Genomic DNA, 22,348 nt, shown 5'->3' with positions numbered 1-22,348 from the left:
TCTGTATTGTGGTGTTCCTCTGTCTCCCACAAAGAGGTTCAAGTAAATTGTTGTACAAATCAGATATAAAGTCATTATTAGGTTGGTTTGACACAATTTGGTCTTGACAAATCCATGCTGACAGCTACTTATCACCTTATTATCTGCTACATGTTTGGAAATTGATTGCTTAATTATTTGCTCCGTTTTGTTTCCAGGTACCGCAGTTAAGCTGACTGGTCTGTAATTCCCTGGGTTGTTCTTATTTCCCTTTCGGTACTATATTTGCCCTGTCCAGTCCTCTGGAATCTCTCCTGTCTTCCATGACTTTTCAAATATAATTGCTAATGGCTCAAATATTTCCTCAAACAGCTCCTTGAGTATTCTAGGATGTATTTCAACAGACATTTAACTTGTCCAAGGGTATGTCTACACAGATGACTTTAAAGCACTGCTGCAGCGCTCTCCAGCGCTGGGAGAGCGCTCTCCCGGCACTGTAATAAAACCACCTCTATGAGGAGAATAGATACCAGCGCTATCTTCACTGCCACTTTACAGCGCTGAAACCTGCATTGCTCAGGGGTGTGTTTTTTCCCCTATTTTAGTCTCTGATCCTGCCTCATTTTCATTGGACATCTAACATGCCAGTGAATGCCAATCACTACCAACTTTTTTCGTAAAAACCGAAATAAAATCATCCTGCCTTCTGAGGCATTTTAAGGTATAATTCTGTGGCAGCTTTGAGTAATTTTTTTTTTTTAGTGGAGATGGGTTTTTTTAGTTAAATAAGAAAATAAATGCTACAATCTGTGCAGTATTCTACTCTAATATTAAATATAATTTATTTTACACTCCCCCTTAAATTTTCAATGCATTATAAATTTTTGTACTGAAAATGCTTAGCTACATTGCTGAAGTTGTCTGGAGGAAGATGGATGTTAGTGGAAGATGGATGTTTAGGAACAGTTGGAGCCTTCGGCATCCAAGGATGAATAGGATATTGTTTGGGCTGTTTGGCACCCTGTGATGAGGCAGCTACCCCTCACTGGCAGAAAAGGGGTTAAAAGCAGCCCTAGGAGGCAGCCAGTTAGAGAGGGGCTGCAAGCAGCAGCCAATCATGGCCCAGCAAGCCCATGTAAGAAGGGCTGCAGGGCAGAGCAGAGTTGATTAGTTGACTGGAACTAGAGGAGAGAAGAGCAGGCTCCTAGCATGGGGAAAAAGCCCCAGCACCTGGGACAATTCAGTGCTGCAAGCAGGGACTGGGGAGCTAGAGAGAGCTCCTGGCTGGCTGGTAGGGCCTGCAGACTGAGGCTCTGAGGTAAGAGCAGTAGAGAGTGCTGGAGCTGCATGGGAAGCGGCCCTGGAACAATGGTCTGCAGTTGCCATTGAGGGAAATGGCTGGGCGGAGATTGCAGGTCCTCCAGAGGGGAAGAACACAGAGTATGACACAGCTGGAGGGCAGTGTCATGAAGAGGATGCTGCAGTCCTGGGAATGACGGGTCCAAAAGCAGAGGTGACATTGGGCGAGATGCCACCAGAAGAGGGTGCAGTGCTAATTCCCAAGATAGCCAGTAGGAAGCGCCACAGTGGTGAGTCACACCCCATCACACACCCAAGAAGCAGTTGAGAGGATGCATCGCCCCTTTCCCTCCCACTTGTGGCCTGGACAAGGAGGAGACTTAATACTCTTTTCTTCAGCTCAACTACCAGTTCCATCATAACCCTCTACCACTGCATCCAACAACAATGGATAAGCATGCTAAAGACATTTCTACTAAAATGATCAGGTGCTGCACAGGAAACTGATTGTAAAACCACAGTAGCAGGAGTCTGACCTTTAGCTACTTTTATTATTAGAAAACAGGCTAGATTACAATTTACTGTGTCAGTTTAACAAGGTTTAAATTTACTCAGGACATTAGACAGACACTGTAACGATGAATGTAGTACAAAAAGACTAGTTGATAGATAACAAATTTAGGCATATTACAGAGTTATCCTACAAAGTACTGAGCACTCTGGTCTTTGCTGGATTGGGACCACAGTGCTTAGCATGCTACAGGATCCAGTCCTACATTCACAAATTACCTTTCGAGTCTGCATTTTCTCAGTTCTCCTCCGAAAGGCAACGTAAGGGTCATTGTTGGTGGAGCCGTCCCTTTTTTCTTGTTTGATTTGAGGGATAAGGGATGGCCCCCTGCAGTTCTTACGTTTTCTCACCCAGTAGTCATAGACAGCTTTAATAAGGTAATCATCCTCATTTAGCAGCAATTTAGCTTCCTGAAGTGTTACAAGCTGAAAAAAACACAAAGATGTAGTTCAGTAAGAACAGCAATGAGAAAGTCATTTACAATCTTCATTCATCCTTCTTTCTAAAGCTTCTAGATAAACCCAGTAATTCTCTTGCATTGAAAGGATTGATTTGCACTGTAACATGAAGGTCATGTACGCAGCCTCAAAAGGAGTTCTGTGGCAGTGGCATACGAGGTAGTATTAAGCCTACCATCCACGCTAAAGTAAAAGAACATGATAAACATCAGCAGTGGAATATTTTTTTTAAGTTATAAAATAAGTGATATCTCCACAGTAACCACTGTCACTTAGCACTAACACAGTAATTTTGTCTATTCTGACTGGAATGAGTACTAGCTATGTAATCTATAGTAGTGCAAGCAGAGCAATAGCAAAAAAAGGGAAGTCAGCAATTCTGTCCTTACACTACTATTATTCCCACAACACCAATATAGTAGTTTTGTGTCCATTCTGCCTGGAATGAATACTAGCCTTAGTGGCCACACGCACCTGCTCACATGCCCATACAGTATCTACAGAGAAAAGTATATATACTTCATTTATATACAAATATATATACTACACTTTCAAAAAAAAAAAAAAAAAAAAAAAAAAAAAAAAAAAAAAGCAGCCACTCTGTCCATTACTATGAATAACATTTTAGAAATTCTAAAATATTCAGTTTTTCTTCCTTTGGTTTTCTTTATGAAGGAATATTTTTAAAATATCAATTCTGCACTGGGAACAGGATTCATTATTTAATTTTGTTCTCTCTGTAAAGGAAAGTGGACTTTTGGCCAACCCTACCTGCTAATTATATTCCCACAAGGGGCTCTATTAATATGGACTCCAAGGGGCAAGACGGGTTGTCCTTTTGCTTACTTAGGTAGCTCCTCAAATTGACTGACAGGGTCATTTGGCATCTTTCTTCTCTTCAGCTAGCAACTGACCATCACTGAACAGCTTTTAACTTCATCAGCAGAACCCACATTCCAAATAAAACTAAAATACAAACTATGTACAAAGTAAGATTCTTAGGTGGATTCCAGAGTTTTGGAAGCCCTTACAGAAAAGCAATTTACAGGTGGGATCAAACTTGTTTCTGCTTGTGGGGATCCAACAATCTAGAAATTGTTTTTTGCCCAGTGGTTCCTAACACTCAGATTCAGTATTCTGAATCCTATACCCCAAAGTATCAGCAGAAGCTCCAGCATCCACAAAATGGTCCATGAAGTTATGTAGAGAGCACCAAAAAGCTGCCTGACATTTTCTCGACGCAGACACTCCCCACGAAGCAGTCACATTATAATCAGCAATTCCTAATGCCTCCATAGGACACACAAAACCCTCTGATATATATGCTTCCTTAACACGTACTCAGATCCATTTAGCAAGGACCAACAGAAAATGAATTGTTCTTTCTTGGCAAGAACACAAGAAAAACAAGAAGTCTGAAGCACTGACTTCTTTGACTTTGTGTAGGTAAGTTTTCAGGACCCCAGTGGCATCTAGGAAATGCCAAGCTCTTTCATTATCAGAAGACAATAGGGGCCTAAAGGGAAAGAGAGTAATCTCTATATTCCTGTGCAACTCAGCATTCATCTTCAACGTAAAGCTGAGAACCAAGAGATGTGTTACTTTAACGCTGTGAAAAACTGGAAAGAGGAATCACCACGAGAGGACTGCAATTTCATCCTAATTACGGTCACCAGAAAGGTCATTTTAATTGAGAGCCAAAATAAGAGTAACCAATGCCAGTGTTTTACAAGAGATAAATATTCACTGTTTGAAGCACTACAGTGGCCAAGGAGAAACAATTATTTGTTTAGCCAAAACCTGTTCCAACTGCTCTGAAAAAATCTGGCTACTAAGGGATGCAAACCTACCCAGTGTCTCTCCACAGCTCTCTCACTACTGAACCCACATAGGGAACAGAGCACGACTTTGATCTTTTGCCTCCTAGCACTGGTGCAAACCAAAAGAGTATTCCAAGTGAAGCTGTGGACCATTGATGTAGACAACTTTCTTAACCTCAGCTAAGTGTCTGCCTCACTTTGAGAGAGAGCCCCAGACGTTTCAAGGTTTGCTTCTCACACACCAATCCTTTCAATGTAGTTTTCCTTCGGCAGTAAAATGAAATGGCCCTGGAGACGTCAAATCCAAAAAGAGAGGGCCCTTGTTGATTAGATCATTAGTTAACTAGCTTGAATTGTAAGGCCAGGCAAGAGACACTAGAATCAATATTCCTTCATCTCCCTTTACTTTTTAACACAATCCTTGGGGGATCCACTTCATTTCCCTCCAAATCAAACTCATCAAGACTAATAGCTTTACAACTCAGTTAATCGCTTGCAAATTGAAGGCTCCTACCAGGACAGTTATTCTTAAGGCTCTGAGATTCTTCCCCATTTATTCTAAGAGAACATTCTTCTCTGACTCAGGTTCTATTCCTGGTGAGCATCTGGCACATAATAAACAAGACCACCATAGTTTTGTTAAATGAAGGACTGACTAGCTTGGAGACTGTCTCCTAGAACAACATTAATGCTAGTCTCACTGCTCTAAGCTCAAGGACTGACATATGCATCCCTTTCTTGCCTGGGCCATGTCTCCTGGGCTTTTCCCCAATTTCAAAAACTGGTGTTGCTGGTGATGACTTCCCTGTGAGGGGCTTTCAGTAAAATTCTCTGGGAATTCCCACAGGCAGAGATTTGTCTGATCATGTTGCCAAGAACAGACGCATGCAGCTCTCCTAACTGAGCCCCCTGAGAGTCAGGAAAGCACTTAGGAGATGACAAGAGTGCTTCCAGGCCCGTCGCACCAGTTCTATGAACAAAATCATAACTTAATACTTGTTCAACTTATGGAAACTTTCTTCCTGGACTTCCTTACTTTTTCACTCTCCTGTACAGAGTACTAATGGCAGTACTAAAGAGAGCCCCTCAGTATAATTTACTGAGGTGGCATGAACTGTATTCAGATCCAGCTGTGAAAGGTACAGAGGCTCCTCCTTTCCCTACCATGTTTCTCACTGTGGTTGGCCTCAGCTTCCCAGCAAGATCCAGCACCAGCTGGAGATCCTAGCCACTGTCTACCCAAGAGTGGAAAAGGGTGATGTGATCACTGTAGGCTATTCTGCTCCCTGGAAAGGATACACACAGTCGATTCCACACAAGGAGCACCTCTTGAGTGTCCTCTTCTGAGGCTCCATCTTTAACCAGCTAAGAGATTAATTGAAGCATCTTATCCATGGCAAACATAGAAAAGAGACTGGTTAATGAAGACATGTTGCTAACTGAAGAGAAAAAGGAGCCAAAATCTTCCTTCGGTCCTTTGGTGGAGCTATCCAACTAAGCAAAAAAGGAAGAGCAACCCAACTTCCCATTTGCTGGAACCCCCGTGACAAGGTGTAAAAGCACTCTGGCATGAGAGAGGTGATGATCTAGCCAGAGTTATAAAAGAAAAGCAGAAGCTGGTGCAAAAGAGGGAATTATAGAGGAAGAGCATGTTCTTTCTCCAACCAACTGGCTGAAGTGGAAAAGATCACGTGTTTATTACCAAGTAGTTTAAGTTGATTTGTTCCTGTTTTGAGTTTTATTTTTTGAAATTAAGCATGCCTGAAAAATGGAATGTGAAGTGACCAGTCACTGGGATTTTTATTTTTCCCTTTCCTGATTTGTAAGTCTTCACATCGTCTTACACTCCCTACAAACAGAAAAGTAATTTGTGTCTACAACCTGCAAGATGTGAGGGTTTAAAAAAAATTAAAAAAAAAAAAATTTAAAAAGAGAAAGATGTATCTCAGTAACAGATTAGTTTATTCACCCATCACACCATCAGATTATATATAGTTTATTATTGTTAAGGTTAACAATGTCAGCAGAATTACCTTTCATAATTATAGTGTAATACAGAGAAACTATTTAAGAAATACACGTTTTGCATATTTAGGGCAAAACATTAAAATAGTAAATCATTAAGGAATTTTTATAAAAGACACAGCTCAAATTAGAATCCAAACTCAGAGCTGGAGGGTTGTGCACCACCAAGTACTGAGCACTCAACTCCAACTGAAGTCTATGATTTCCACTGAAGTCAACAGAAAGAGTGCTCCCCAATTCGCAGGATCAGGAACTAGGTTTGGAAAGTAAACTAAAGCGACTAAAGATCAGCCTGTAACAACAACAGAAAAATCCTCGGTTTAGCTTGTTTTGGTTTTCTTTTTAAATTACAATACAAATTTAAAATGTCAGATATTTTTTTTTTTCAAAGTAATAGAATTTAAGGCTAAAAGGGACCACTAGAGGATCTAGTCTGACCTCCTGGATATCACTGGCCACCACCACCACCCGCACACCAAACCCAAAATTAGACCAAAGAAAAGGAACGCTAAGGAAAATCAGGATATGCAAGCAAAAAACTGTCAGCCTACTAAAGCTGATATCTCTTTAACGCTGATATTGACAAAATAGGATGATAGCCGTCCTCTTCTATTGCACTAAATTCTGGAGTTCAATGAGGACATTCAAAAAAACAAAAACACTATTTCACTTACCATTTTCATTCTAGGTAATTAAACATTTAGTGACTCTACCTGCCTAATAGATAAAGAGGAGTACTGTGGTTTTATGAATACACACTATGCATCTGGGGTTGTGTTTTTCAAACAACTAGTGGGATGCAAATTAATGATACTCAAAGGTTAAGAAAAATATTAAAAGATTAAATAGAAGTGAAACAAAATCAAAACATTAATGAGAATATTATCAGTAAAAGAAGAGGATTATTTTTTAAAAGAGTGCAATACCTGATTCGAACTGGCTTTTTCAAGCCTGTCAATCATAATTTCAAACTGTAGCGGCTTGATTTCCATCTTCCGATTGAGTCTGTTTAATAACGTCTCATCTTCAGAGTCCATATCATAATCTGGTTGTTCATTGTCCAGATTAAAGGCTGAAACAGAAACATGTATAAAAGCTGCTTTTAGTTACAGAAGTCACTTATTTATGTTAAGGATTCCAAATTAAGATATTACAGTAACGTATCAGAAAACAAACAAATCACCATTTTTAGCTGCAAATTAACACCCTTCAAACTAGCTGACCTCTGTTATGTCTTTTAAGTGTGCAAGTTTCTCATTATCTGTTAATTTTAATGTTTTCCAATATTCTTATATATTTAATTTAAATTAAAACCTACTTTTCTTTAGTATATATTCAGCAAAAGAGAAAAGGTCAGAGCCAAGTTATATTAATATCAGATGCTGAATTATTAAGAGATTGAGTCACTTTATACATCAGTCACCATAGGATTTACAAAAAAATATATATATATATCTAATTTAAAATTTGCATTAAAAATCAGAGTTATTTAACATTTTACCCAGGCCAACTTAACTAGTCTCCCTCCAACCCACAAAAGCAAAAAAATTTCAAGTGGCAGCTAAAATTCTGTCGATAAACTCACGTGCAAATTTTTCTGAAAGATTAAATTGTTATAATTTTCAGATGCAACCCTTACTCAGACACAACAAGGCACATGAAAAATAGAGCTCCAATGTAATTTTTAATTTACTATTTTTCCTATTTGAGATGACTTAGATAATTAGCATATGTAATATATTGTGGGGTTTTTGTTTTTAATTTTTGTATTGTGTTTATAAAAGTGCTCGATCAATACCAATGGAAATTAAGGCACTATTAATGCCAAAAACAGGTACAGCATAGGAGGAATAAAAAAGCAGCCAAGTCTCTTTTCCCCTTCTCTCCCCAACAATACTGCCCTGATGACATGCCCAAGCCTTGACCTGGAAACACTGTTTCTCTAGAACTTAGAGCATAACTTCAGCTTCCATGCATATTAAATCTTTGTCTCTGTCAGTTAAGATGTAATCCAGACAGGACAAGTATTGGGTAGATAATGCAGCAATGCCAATTCATTTCAGATAGATGATTAAAGTCCCAACAACTGCAAGAACTTTCAATTAATGCTAACATTCAATTAGTGAATGTTTCAAGCTAGGAACCTAAAAGGTTGAAAATGGGATAAGGAGTCTTTCAGTTCCCCAAATCATTTAATTTTCATGATTACTGCAGTAGAACCATTGAAGGCGTATGTTAAAAGAAATTTATTTACCTTAGGGTAACAAATCCATTCAAAAAACTTTATTATTTAATTCAGAACTGAATATAGGCTCTGTGCTATAAATACATAGATGATAATGAATAATATTTATTAAATACTGAATCACTGAAATTGTATTAAAAAATAGCTCCATGATGTGTGTCAAAAGTTTACGCAAGATTTTATTTAGATGGAAATCTGATAATCAATAGAATGTATTACTTAGAAAAAGACTTGTGAGGATGTTACAACTCACAACACTAGGTCCTAGTTTCTCAATGAAAGTCTATAGGACTCCATCAATGTCCATAGATTGAAAAGATGAAAACAGAACCATGAATTTTTAAAATATTATAGAAAATGGTACTTATAAAAACTTGCAAACCTGCACCTTCGTTCATCCACACTAAAATAAAAACAGTTTAAATAAAAAGCCAGCAGTCTTTCCCGTTTAGAGTTTTAGAATTGCAGTGGTGATACTTCACGTTACCAAGATTTCATTATTTTAAATGTGTATTACAGATTTTGAAGAAATCGTAAAAGATATGTAGGAAATTTCTACTGCGAATTAGCTGGGTCTAGAGTTGTTGGAGGGAAAAAAAGCCATGTTTTCAGTGTTGCCAACTCCAGAAATTTTATCATGAGTGCTGTGGTATTTTATGTTTTCCCTTAAATACCTAGCCCCTGGAGATGTATGTTTACAAGAGACTCTCAACTCTCATGAAAGAAGTGTGTAGCCCTCATGGATGCAGAAAAAACCTGAAAACACAAACCCTAATGGTTCAGACATCAGAAGGCAAATAAAAAGAATAAAAAATTTATAATCTTATGATTTTTAAGACGCAATTTCTTACTCGGGGGGCTGATGTATACATTTTGAACTGTTGGGGCTGATAATGCTCGGGTCTAAATTAGGGCTGTCGATTAATCGCAGTCAACTCACGCGAATAATTTAAAAAAATTAATCGAGATTTAAAAAATTAATCGTGATTAATCACATTGTTAAATAATAGAATATCAACTGAAATTTATTAAATATGTTTGGATGTTTTTCTACGTTTTCAAATATATTGATTTCTATTACAACACAGAATATAAAGTGTACAGTGCTCACTTTATATTATTATTACTACAAATATTTGCACTGTAAAAATGATAAACAAAGATAGTATTTTTCAATTCACCTCATACAAGTACTGAAGTGCAATCTCTATCATGAAAGTGCAACTTACAAATGTTGATTTATTTTGTTACATAACTACACAAAAAATAACGTAAAACTTTAGAGAGTCTACAAGTCCATTCAGTCCTACTTCTTGTGCAGCCAATCGCTAAGACAAACAAGTTTGTTTACATTTACGGGACATAATGCTGCCCGCTTCTTATTTACGTCACCTGAAAGTGAGAACAGGTATTTGCATGGCACTTTTGTAGCCGGCATTAAAAGGTATAAACATTCGTATGCCTATTCATGCTTCCGCCACCATTCCAGAGGACATGCTTCCATGCTGATGATGCTTGTTTAAAAAAAAAAAAAAAAAATACATTCATTACATTTGTGACTGAACTCCTTGGGGGAGAATTGCATGTCTCTTGCTCTGTTTTACCCACTTTCTGCCATAAATTTCATGTTATAGCAATCTTGGATGATGACACAGCACGTTGTTCATTTTAAGAATACTTTCACTTCAGATTTGACAAAACGCAAAGAAGATATCAATGTGAGATTTCTAAAGATAGCTACAGCACTCGACCCAATGTTTAAGATTCTGAAGTGCCGTCCAAAATCTGAGTGGGGTGAGGTGAGAAGTCTTAAAAGAGCAACACTCCGATGCAGAAACTAGAGAACTGAACCACTAAAAAAGAAAATCAACCTTCTGCTGGTGGCATCTGACTCAAATGATGAAAATGAATTTGCATCGGCCTGCACTGCTTTGGATCATTATTGAGGAGAACCCGTCATTGGCATGGACGCATGTCCTCTGGAAGGGTGGTTGAAGCATGAAGGGACATATGAATCTTCAGCGCATCTGGCACGTAAATATCTTGCGACGAGGGCTACAACAGTGCCATGCAAACACCTGTTATCAATTTCAGGTGACATTGTAAACAAGAAGCAGGTAGCATTATCTCCTGCAAATGTAAACAAACTTGTTTGTCTTAGCGATTGGCTGCACAAGTAGTAGGACTGAATGGACTTGTAGGCTCTAAAGATTTACATTGTTTTATTTTTGGAGTACAGTTATGTTTTTGTACATAATTCTACATTTGTAAGTTCAACTTTCATGATAAAAAGATTGTTCTACAGTACTTGTATTAGCTTAATTGAAAAATACTATTTCTTTTGTTTTTTACTGTGCAAATATTTGTAATAAAAATAACCATATAAAGTGAGCACTGTACACTTTGTATTCTGTGTGGTAATTGAAATCAATATATTTTAAAATGTAGAAAACATCCAAAAATATTTAAATAAATGCTATTCTATTATTCTTTAACAGTGCAATTAATTTTTTTAATTGCTTGACAGCCCTAGTCTAAATGTTTCATTTATTTTTAATTTGGGGAAGGAGTACTGTACTTGCAAGAAAAAAAGAAAATACTGATTTATTCACTACACTTAATGAGGGGCGTCTAAAAATATGCCTTAACATGGTCTTAATCACATTAATAGGTTTTTTTTGTAATAGATTAATTGCAATGGATTTAAAATTTTGTGGGTTTAGTTAGAATCTAATTTTGAAATGCCTTTATTTTATTTAAAAAATAAACTGGGGTTGCTGGGAAAGAAATGCTATTGTACCAGGATACCTTTTCTCACACCAACGAATCAGAAATTAACAAAAGGGACCTTACTTCTATTGTGCTAAAAGTAATGGATTATACTTAACACAGTGAGCCTCGGGGCTGAAATTTAGTAAAAACCCCTTGCCTTTTAATTTTAATAGATTAATGTTTTTCACAATATACAAATTAGATTATCCACTTTTTTTAGAAGACTGATTCCAGACCCAAGAATTCTATTAAGACTATGTTCCTTTCTTCATCTTTACTGTTCAAAACATTAATATCTAAACAAAGACATAGTAGTGGTGTAAGAGTGCCACTACAGGTACGATTACATCATAGTATCTTTCTAAATCATCGAACAACAACATGCTTAGTCAGATTTCTTTGAAATCTCTTATGCCTCAGAAGGGTGCAGGGTAGGCTTAGTGAAACAATCATTGGTGCTAGGGGTTCCGGAGAGATGAACCCCACCATCGCCTGCCATTTAAAAAAAAAAAAACTTTCTAGGTGCCACCTCCCTCCCCAAGGAGAGATCAATCTATATGATGTGAGTCAAAATGGTGTCAATCTGTTGAATTTTATTCAAGGTTGTTCATAGAATCAGAGAAATATAGGACTGGAAGGAAACTCAATTAGTCATCTAGTCCAGTCTCCAGCACCAAGGCCGAGCTAAGTATTATCTAGACCTTCACTGACAGGTGTTTGTCTAAATTGTTCTTAAGAACCTCCAACCACAAAGATTCCATAACCTCCCTACGTAATTAATTTGTTCCAGTGTTTAACTACCCTTACAGTTAGGAAGTCTTTCCTAATATCTAACCTAACTCTCCCTTGGTGCAACTTAAGCCCATTACTTTTTGTCCTGACCTCAGTGGTTAAGGAGAACAATTTATCACCCTCCTCTTTATAACAACCTTTTATGAATTTGAAGACTGTTATGCACCCTCAGTCTTCTCTTCTCCAGACTAAACTAAGTTTTTTCAGGCTTTCCTTGCAGGTCATGTTTTCTAGACCTTTATTCATTTTTGTTGCTCTTCTCTAGACTTTCTCCAATTTATCCACATCTTTCCCACAGTGTGGTGCCCAGAATTGGGCACAATACTCCAGTTGAGGCCTTATCAGTGTGAAGTAGAGTGGAAAAACTACTTCTTGTGCATTGTTTACAATACTCTTGCTAATATGTGCAGGATGATGTTCACCTTTTTTGCAACAGTATTACACTGTTTAGTTTGTGATCCACTGTAACCCCCAGCTCCTTTTCTGCAGTTTTCCTTCCTAGGCAGTCATTTCCTAGCGTGTATTTGTAGTACTTTGCCTTTGTCCTTATTGAACTTCATCCTATTTTATTCAGACCTTTTCTCCAGTTTGTCAAGATCATTTTGAATTCTAATCCTATCCTCCAACATGCCTGCAACCCCTCCCAGATTGGATTTGTCCACAAACTTTATAAGTGTACTCTCTATGCCATTGTCCAAGTCATTTACGAAGATATGGACCCAGGACATATCAATATGAACTATTGATAGCTACTCTGACTACTCTTTTCCAGCCAGTTGTGCACCTACCTTACAGTAGGTTCATCTAGGCTATATTTCTCTAGGTTATTTTGTTTTGTTTTGTTTTTTTAAAACAGAAGGTCAAGTGAGACAGTGTCAAAAGCCTCACTAAAGTCATCCACTGCTTCCCCCCATCCATAATGCTCGTTACCCTGTCAAAGAAAGATATTAGCTTGGGTTGACATGATTTGTTCTTGACAAATCCATGTTGACTGTTAATTACCTTATTTTCTTGTAAATGCTTACAAATTACTGTATATACTCGATCAAACCAGTTCATTTATAAGCTGATCCCCCCAAGATGGATAAGTAAAAATGGAAAATTTTTATAACCCGTTCATAAGACGACCCTATAATTCAGAGGTCAGCAAACTTTGGTTCCCGGGCCATCAGGATAAGCCACTGGTGGGCTGAGATGGTTTGTTTACCTTGAGCATCCTCAGGCACAGAGGTAACTCTAAGTAACAAAGTGTCCTTGTAGGCCGGGACAGCAACTGGTGGGGAAACTTTTTGGGGGGGGGGGGGGGGGTGAGAAGCTGGGAGTCAGGGGAGTAACTCCTGTGACCACCCCCCACGACCCCACCCCTAACCCGGGACTCCCACACTCTCCCCATCCCATCCCACCCCACCTTATCTGGGGAGGATGTCTCTGGCCTGGCTGGAGCTGCTCCGGCAGGCTGGGCAATGCAGCCGCAGTCTACTCCAGCGGGCCATACCGAGTGGCGCGGCTGCAGCATGTTCCAGCGGGCTGGGTCGGGTGGCATGGCCACAGCGTGCTCCAGTGGGCCAGGTGGCACGGCCACATCCTGCTCTGAGGGGCGGGGCCGAGCGGCACGGCTGCAGCCTGCCAGCCCTGGAGCTGCAGCTGCTTCGGAGGCTGGGGGAAGAGCAGCATGGCAAGAAGCGGAGAGACACTGGCCCCGCCTCTTCCCTTCTGGCTCTGCTAGCTGTGCTGCCTCTCCTTGCTCCCTCTGTTGGGGGGAGGGGCTGTGTCCCACCTCTCCCTCTCTATACCCGTTCATAAGCCGCCCCCCTTCTCTGGTGCTTCCCTTTTTTACTAAAAAAAAAAATTTAAAAAAAAAAAATCGGCTTATGAGAGAGTATATATGGTAATTGTTTGATTCATTATCTTTCCAGGTACCAAAGTTAAGCTGACTGGTCTATAATTACCTAGGTTGTCTTTATTCCCCTTTTTATAGATAAATACTATAGTTGCCTTTTTCCAATTCTTTGGGATCTCTCCCCTTCTCAAATTCTCAAAATAATTTCTAATGGTTCGAAGATCTCTTAAGCAAGTTCCTTAAGTAATCTAAGATGTATTTCATCATGGTCTGCTGACTTGAAGGCATCTAATTCTTTTCCTATTTCAGCCTCAGATCCTATCCTATTAACAATTATGTTCCCTATGTAGTCATAAAAATCACTGTTACCTTTTTTGGTGACACTTTAGCCATTATGGTGTTTTCTGTTACTGTCTTTCGCTCCTCATCGAGTAAAGGGTCTAACCTCAACTTGGTCTTCCTCTTGCTTCTCACGTATTTGTAAAATATTTTCTTGTTACCTTTTACATTCCTAGCTAGTTTAATCTCGTTTTGTGCCTTGGCCTTTTTAATTTTGACCCTACATGCTAGTGTTGTTTTTTTATATTCATCCTTCATAATTTGACCTAGTTTCTACTTTTTGTATGACTCTTCTTGGAGTTTCAGGTCATTGAAGATTTCCTGATTGAGCCAGGGTGGTCTCATCTTTCCTACGCACTGAAATAGTTTGCTCTTGTGCCCCTAATAATGTATCTTTAAAAAACTACCAACTCTTCTGAACTCTTTTTTCGCTTAAACTTACTTCCCACGGGATCTTACCTACCAGTTCTCCGAGTTTGGTCAAGTCTGCCTTCTTGAAGTCCATTTTCTTTATTCTGCTATCATTCCTTAGAGTCAAGAACGCTATCATTGCATGATCACTTTCATCCAAGCGCCTTCTACCTTCAGATTCTCAACTAGTTCCTCCCTGTTTGTCAGAATCAAATCCAGAATAGCCTCTCCCCTAGTCACCTTCTGTAATAAAAAGATGTCTCCAATATGTTCCAAGAACTTCTTGGATAATCTGTGCCCTGCTGTATTATTTTCCAAATAGATGTCAGCGTAGTTGAAGTCCCCCATCACCAACAAGGAGGTAATCCACCTCCTAGAGAGAAACAGTAGCTAGGTTGACGGAATAATTCTTTTATCAACCTAGCACTGTCTACACTGGGGGTTAGGTCAACTTAACTATGTGACTCAGGGATGTGGATTTTTCAAACCCCTGAGCAACATAATTAAGCAGGCTTAATTTTCTAGTATAGTCCAGGCCTAAGTGAGAGTCTGGGGTGGCAATTTCATTTTGGAAGGAAAATAATCAAAGTATTTGTGGGGAAAATATTCTTGGGAAGGGAGAGGTATTAGGGGATGGGGGAACTAGAGGAAGGGAGTTTGGGGCTGCAGCAAAAAGAGGGTGGTTAATGGAGATGGAGGGTAGGGGAGGAAAGAGGTTGGGGCTCAGGTGAGGGAGGCATGGCACCCTCAGCCTTGTCTATGCACTGAACCCCCCTGCACCCTACAGCTCTGCCAGTGCAACCCAACGCTGCATGAAAGCTAATAGTAAGTATTGGAAGAACATTAATTGGGAAATTGGAGGGTTCATGGCTGACTGGAAACGATGTACTGTATGGCACTGAAACATTATAAGCTCTGAAACCTCAGTGTTTCTCGGAGATGGGATACATCTATTGGACAGGGGGTCTAACTGCCAGTCCTTTGGAACGGAAACCCACGCCAACCCTACCACAAACGGCACCCTCCAACCATTGTGAAACGAAACTAGGACACTATTTCTCTGTAATACAGTTGTCTTTCACTCCAGGTACTACATGCGAGTCGGTTATAGGAGGGGAGGTATAAGAGAATAATGGCAACAGAAACATTTGTATACCAGGGAGTGAAGATTTCAAGGAGATTTGTCACCTGCTTGGTGGGGGGAGGTGTGAGTACAATAGTGGGGATGAGGCCAGCTTGGAGGAAGGACAAGGTGAATGGGTCAGGGGGATGTCTGGGGAGGTCTGAAAGCAAAGCAAGTGGGGTGCTTGTGCACAAGGGGAGAGAGGAGCCGCACTGGCTGAGTTTGCTAATTGCAAGACATTATATGTACACCTGCCTAAATGATTACTAACTCTGAACAACGACATATCTATTCCTGTTCAAAAAACTAATAAATTCAATGGCAAAAAAGTATGTTAACGCACAGTTAAGATTGCTCGATGGTACACCTTCCCATTGCAGAACGCTGAGTTGCACAGAGCTCAAACTTCTGAAAAATCAGGAAATGCAGAGTTACGGTTGCCTTAACTCTGTCCTCTTTCAGCAATGTCCCAATATGTCTCATTAACACATACCCTTTACTCTGCCAACCCCCAAGCTGCTGAAATGTACCATCTCTTCACCTTCTACAACCTATTTACTCTCACCCACAAGATTCCATTTAACACTATTAAAAGGACAAAAAGGAAAAAGATTTTCCAGCCACCTTCTTTTTATCCTCTTTGAGCAATGCTTCAATATGCACATACTCACACTAGCCCTTCTCACTACAAGATTCGGATCCTGGCATACACTCACATACTTAGCCAAATACAAAGAAACATTTTATACATATGGTATTCTAAGAGTCACTTTACAACCTTTTACAACTCCTTTACCCTGAGGATACATCTACATTTGAGCTGGGAGGTGTGACTCCCACCAAACACAGATGTACCCATGCTAGCTCTGCTCGAGCTAGCATGCTAAAAAAGCAGCAGCGTACCCAGGGTAGCACAGGCAGTGATTTGAGCTATCCTCCCAAGTATCTGGCAAGTAGCACAAGCCACCACTCGTGCTACTCCAGTGCTATACTGATATCTTTAGCATACTAGCTCAAGCAAAGCGTGTGTGTGTGTGTGCGCGCGCATCTGGGAATAACCCCTCTTAGCTCAAAGGTAGATGTCTCAACCTATGTGTTCACTTAACCATCATTAAAGCATTAGAATTATTTCATATTTCACCTCACTACTGACAATATCCTTTGTAATAAAAGCCCCACCACTGGCAATCTCCACAATGCAGTATAGAAATTATAAATACTGCATCCTGAAATACATCTATTTCCTTTCCTCATACATGAGAGGGTGCAAAACATAGACCTCTTCATATCACAACCACAGCTCTGTCACACACCTCAAAGTAATCCACAGATCTCACACACACACACACACACACACACCTCTACCAAGCAGAGCTAACTACTGTCAGCACCATTCAGTTCAGCAACACCTGATACTGACCACACTCATTTTACCTGGAGCGCATGCAGATAATAAATGCTCAGGCTGCTCTCATACCCCAGCTCCCTATGGACAAAACCCTTTGTAATAAAACCCCTGTGCCCTACTAGTTATATAAATGTGCATAACTCTGCACTGAAATGATGCATGCTGGATCCCATAGGTACACATGCAGCTGTTCCCTTTGCTCACATACAAAAAGGAAACCTAGAGCCACACATGCCCTCAAAGTAATCCATACATGTCCTCATCTCACAAACACACCTTTAGCAAGCAGGCCCAATTACTACCTCTCCCATTTAGTGCTGGTAACCCTAACACACTGACTGCACCTGTAATGTATGAACATAATTCCCACAGGCTATTGAAAGCTCCAAAGGAACAAAGGAAAAGTGGCATGGGCAGTCTTCTTCTCCCCCTCCTTCTTCTCCTGTTTGTTCTTTAATAGTGTTATGTGAAATCCTGCAGGTGACAGAGAATACTTTGTAAAAGGAGGTGGCACATTTCAGCAGCGGGGGCATTGGCAGAATAAAATTATGTGTATTAACAGGGCATGTTGGTGCACTGCCTAGCTTTCAAAAGTTTGAGTGGTGCTCAACTCAGCATTCTGCAAGGAGACATCATACACCTCTACCCAGATATAACGCTGTCCTCGGGAGCCAAAAAATCTTATCGCGTTATAGGTGAAACCGCGTTATATCGAACTTGCTTTGATCCGCCGGAGTGCTGCTTTACTGCCTTATATCCGAATTCGTGTTATATCGGGTCACGTTACATCAGGGTAGTAGAGGTGTACCACCAAACAACCCTAACTCTGCATTAACGTAGTTTTTTTTACCACTGATTCTCTTTTACATTTAGGCCTGGTATACACTTAAAACTTGAATCAACAGACATAACTACAGTGCTCAGGGGTGTGAAAAATCCACATCGCTGAACCACATAGCTATGTCGACCTAACCTCCAGTATAGATGCAGCTAGGTCAACAGAAGAATGCTTCTGTCAATAAGCTGCTGTTGCTCAGGGAGGTAGAGTTCCCACAGCAACAAAACAAAAACAAAAAAAAACCCTTTCATGCTGTATTCTGCATCTACACTACAGGATTACAGAGATGTAGTTACAGTGCCCGTAGCATAAACATGACCTTAGTCTGTTCACCCTATCCAAACTAAGTCACAGCTCAAGATTTATTAAACCATAATTCACTATCATAAGAGCAATCGTAATATGAATGGATTTCTACTTAAAATAAACATAATTGGTTAATGTCGATACATTTAACAAGTCACAAAAGAGAATCAAAGTTCATTTTTCTATGAACTGCTTGCTGACAGTATAAACCATATGGATCTGAGTAGCCGCCCCTTGCAATAAGGATGGTCTATGAACAGTTTTTTGTACCTATATAACTATTTTGGTTAGGCATGTGATTTTTTAATTTAATTTTATTTAAACCAAAAGGATTTTATTGATACTATTTCCTTTGGCTGCTTCCTCACACTACTAGCATCATCTCGGTCTTATCCAAAAGGGAGCTTCAGCCAACTCACCTTCACACAACTCCCAATTTTGGAAAAATACTATGAAAGACAAGAAAATACACCACCCAGGTGCAATGAAACAGAAACAGAGGACCGCATCAGCAGCATGCAGATGACACAATTCAAAAACTAATTAACAGTACTCTTTGGGTTCTCCCCATGAGAAAAAAAAAAAAGACACATTCAAATTAAGTCCATCTCCACCTATATACATAGACAGCTCAATGACACCTTGTAAACAACAGATTCATGGAGGCTGAAACATCTTCAAAGATGAAACACAAAGAATCAATAGAGGATCTATATCTGGCACAGGATGCAGATCAACAAAATTAACATAGTATGTATCATAAACAAGCCTAACAAATGGAGTCAAGGAGATCAGAGGACTCCTATATTATTCAAGACACTTCAACGTAACTTTGCCAATAATCCTTCCAAAACTTTTTTTTTTTTTTAAATAAAAAGAGGATCAGGAGGTCAGTGGCAAGAAAGGATTTCTTGGAGTATTGGCTTAACAATCAACCATTTGAAAAGTGCTTAGTTTCTTGCCTTCCCAAAAAGGCATTGATAAATTCCACCAATAAGTAGACCCAGTGTCTTACCACAAAATTTTATTATTATTTTGATTTATTTGTAGTGTGGTAGTGACAAGGAGCCCCAGTCACAGACTAGCACCCCACTGTACTAAGTGTTACACAAACACAGAACCTAAAGATGGTCTATGCCCAAAGAGTTTACAATAATACAACAAGTGGGATGAGTCCAGTTTACAAACTGCCAACCTAAATACCTCAGAGAACATGACTAATCAAAAACAAAGCAAACAGTGACCTTACATTTGTTTCCCCCTAAAATGCATCTATTACCACACAGGCAGTCAATCCCATCCAAATCAGGGCAGTCTCAGGTATGACAAACTGAAAATTTTTGCAGTAATAAATACGCAATTCTACATTTTCACAAAACCTACACATATTCACCAAAATTACCTGTAGCTCAGAATATTTCTGCAAGTTGGAACTCCACATACACTACAGTGAAGAGCCCATTCTTTACCTCCAACACAATCTCAGCATAAAGTTTCAAAATCTTTTCATGCTACAATCAGGTGACCAGATACAATGATTTCCACTACAGATATTCTCCTATTTAATCTATCTTCTTGCTAAGGTGATCTGCGAGTAGAGATAAGGGGCACTCAGGAACCACAGCATCAAAAACTGATGACAAAGAAACAATCATCACAGACAACTTTTAGTATGGCTCCTTCAGTTATTCCATCTCAGAGTTAGGAAATCAAATGGATTCTATGATGGTGTGCTCAACACAACAGATAACTAGTAGGATTTGTCCTTTGGTTACTGTCTATCTTAAGCACATACAAAACGTCAATATGGGAATCCACAAGCCAGCCATACAAATAATACCTTCCTCTCTCCCTCAATCCCCAAATCCTCCTGGCTACTTCAAAGGAGAAACAAGGACTTAGCTACTTTAACTATTACACCTCTACCTTGATATAACGCCAAAAAAATCTTACCACATTATAGGTGAAACCGTGTTATATCAAACTTGCTTTGATCCACTGGAGTGCACAGCCCCGCCCCCCCGGAGCGCTGCTTTACCGCGTTATATCCGAATTCGTGTTATATCAGGTTACATTATCAGGATAGAGGTGTACCAGGTTTTTTGCGGGTCCTTCCACCTACCCTATGAATACTTTTATAATTTTGCCTCTGCAATCATTAAGAACTTTCCCAAGTTAACTTAAAAGAAGACAGACCAACATATCCATGAACTTACGTTGAATGTGAATGAACTGCTTTGGTTGTTTAAACTCTCCTTTGTACAGACGATTGTAATAGTTGACATTGCTCTCTGCCTCAGGAACTGGGATAACCATGCTCTCTTTCTTTTCTCTAAAGACTTGCTGTGCCGAAATAGCTCGTTGTAAATGGTGTTCCTGAAAGAGGAAAAGTTTAGAATTTATTTAGATGACAGTATTTATTTTTTTAAATATAAAAAAATGAATAAAGTTAGTCTATTTTCCTAGCAATAGTGTTCTAAAGTGTCATGAGAAGATCCTAGTAAAATTTTATTTATTTTGCTTCCAGGCCAGCAGGGTACAGTAATGGGAGAGAAAGAGTCCTCTGCATTTAACACCAAGTCCTAGGCAAATTCAGCTGTTGACAGGTTCCAAATAAGGAAAAAAATCTCAAGCCTCCATTAATGATATGGGGGACTCTAGATGGAAGAAAAAAATCTTCTAAGCATACCCACAAACCTTTTTTTAAAATCAGAAAAACAGACAGTAGGTGATCCAAGTTAAACAAAATAATCTAAAAGCGGGTATAGAAAGTGTCATGGCTCAAAACCAGCAATGTATGCACATTAATTCCTTATAGTATGGGAAGCCCATGGTTCAAATCAAGATCATGAACAAACTTAATCCACTGCCAAATGCAAAATAATACCATGTTTTTATTTAAGATTTAGGCACCGGCCAGTTTTCAGAATGGAGAGTGGGCAACAAAAAATGATTAAGGGTATGGAACAGCTTCCATGTAAGGAAAGATTAAAAAGACTGGGACCATTAAGCTTGGAAAAGAGACAACTAAGGGGGATATGACAGAGGTCTATAAAATCATGAATGGTATGGAGAAAGTGAATAAGGAAATGTTATTTATCCTTTCACATAACACAAGAACCAGGGGTCACCTAATGAAATCAATAGGCAGCAGGTTTAAAACAAACAAAAGGAAGTACTTCTTCACACAACACACAGTTAACCTGTGGACTTTGTTGCCAGGGGAGTTTGTGAAGGCCAAAACTATAAGTGAGTTCTAAAAAGAATTAGATAAGTTCATGGAGTAAAGGTCCATCAATGGCTATTAGCCAAGATGGTCAGGGATGCAATCCCATGCTCTGGCTGTCACTAAGACTCTGACTGCTAGATGTTGGGACTAGACGACAGGGGCTGAATCACTTGATAATTGCCCTGCTCTGTTCATTCGCTTTGGGGCACCTGGCATTGGCCACTGTTGGAAGACAGGTTGCTGGGCTAGATGGACCATTGGTCTGACCCAGTATGGCCGTTATTATGTTAATTTGTTACCTGCTTCTGTTTTTACGTTTTTTTATAATACTATAATAGGCAAAAGTAACAGGCACATATATTTCCCCACAGAAGAACACACAGAATATTTGTGGAACTCCAGTTCCTCAAATATGCAACAGTGTTCATTATACTTTGTATTCTTACCCTACTGGAGACAGAATAACCACCCCCAAGTCACAGGAAGTATGAATTACACTATCCCTTCATTAGGTTATAAGAATTCTTTAGCATCCATATATCTTACTAGTTATTTTGGTGCAAATCCAACCACACATGTGGATTAGCATAGGATAATTGTGACTTTTCTCCTGCAATGGATTTTGTAAGACGTTCACACTATAATCCATGAGACAAAGAAAGAAATCTGCTAGAAAACATAATATACAATTATATTTGCAGTGTAACTTTGCTTCAACAATTGTTTATGCAACCAAGGCTGGAAAAATGTATGAAACCTACTAATCAGAGATTAAACCTCCTAGCAATAAAAGGTAAGTGGTGAACCCCACTAGCAAGACCCAGAGAAAATGCCAAATGAACAGTCCCCACACACCAGATTTGCAGCTGCTGAGAATGGAGAGGATGATATAC

The 22,348-nt window shown here is 39.3% G+C and overlaps 1 protein-coding gene across 4 annotated transcripts in view; it reads right to left on the bottom strand.

Annotated features, from left to right (window-relative positions):
- EPC2 (enhancer of polycomb homolog 2) overlaps window positions 1–22,348 on the bottom strand; it is an 84,536-nt gene that overhangs the window by 34,866 nt on the left and 27,322 nt on the right. For 3 of the 4 annotated variants that reach the window (XR_010591561.1, XR_010591560.1, XM_005296437.5), the window contains exons 2-4: window positions 20,443–20,602; window positions 7,079–7,224; window positions 2,068–2,274 (exon numbers count right to left, since the gene is read on the bottom strand). Coding sequence is in view for 2 of the 4 variants with exons in the window: in XM_005296437.5 (XP_005296494.1) it covers window positions 2,068–2,274; window positions 7,079–7,224; window positions 20,443–20,602 (513 nt within the window). In the remaining 2 variants the exon portion in view is untranslated. Of the gene's footprint in view, window positions 1–2,067; window positions 2,275–7,078; window positions 7,225–20,442; window positions 20,603–22,001; window positions 22,094–22,348 lie in introns of all 4 variants that reach the window. The other variant, XM_065561645.1, reaches the window with a different exon arrangement.

Source organism: Chrysemys picta, chromosome 11 (assembly GCF_011386835.1).
Source record: "Chrysemys picta bellii isolate R12L10 chromosome 11, ASM1138683v2, whole genome shotgun sequence".
Lineage (NCBI taxonomy): Eukaryota > Metazoa > Chordata > Testudines > Emydidae > Chrysemys > Chrysemys picta.
The sequence above is the reverse complement of the archived record's forward strand: the minus strand, read 5'-3'. Positions and strand labels throughout refer to the sequence as shown.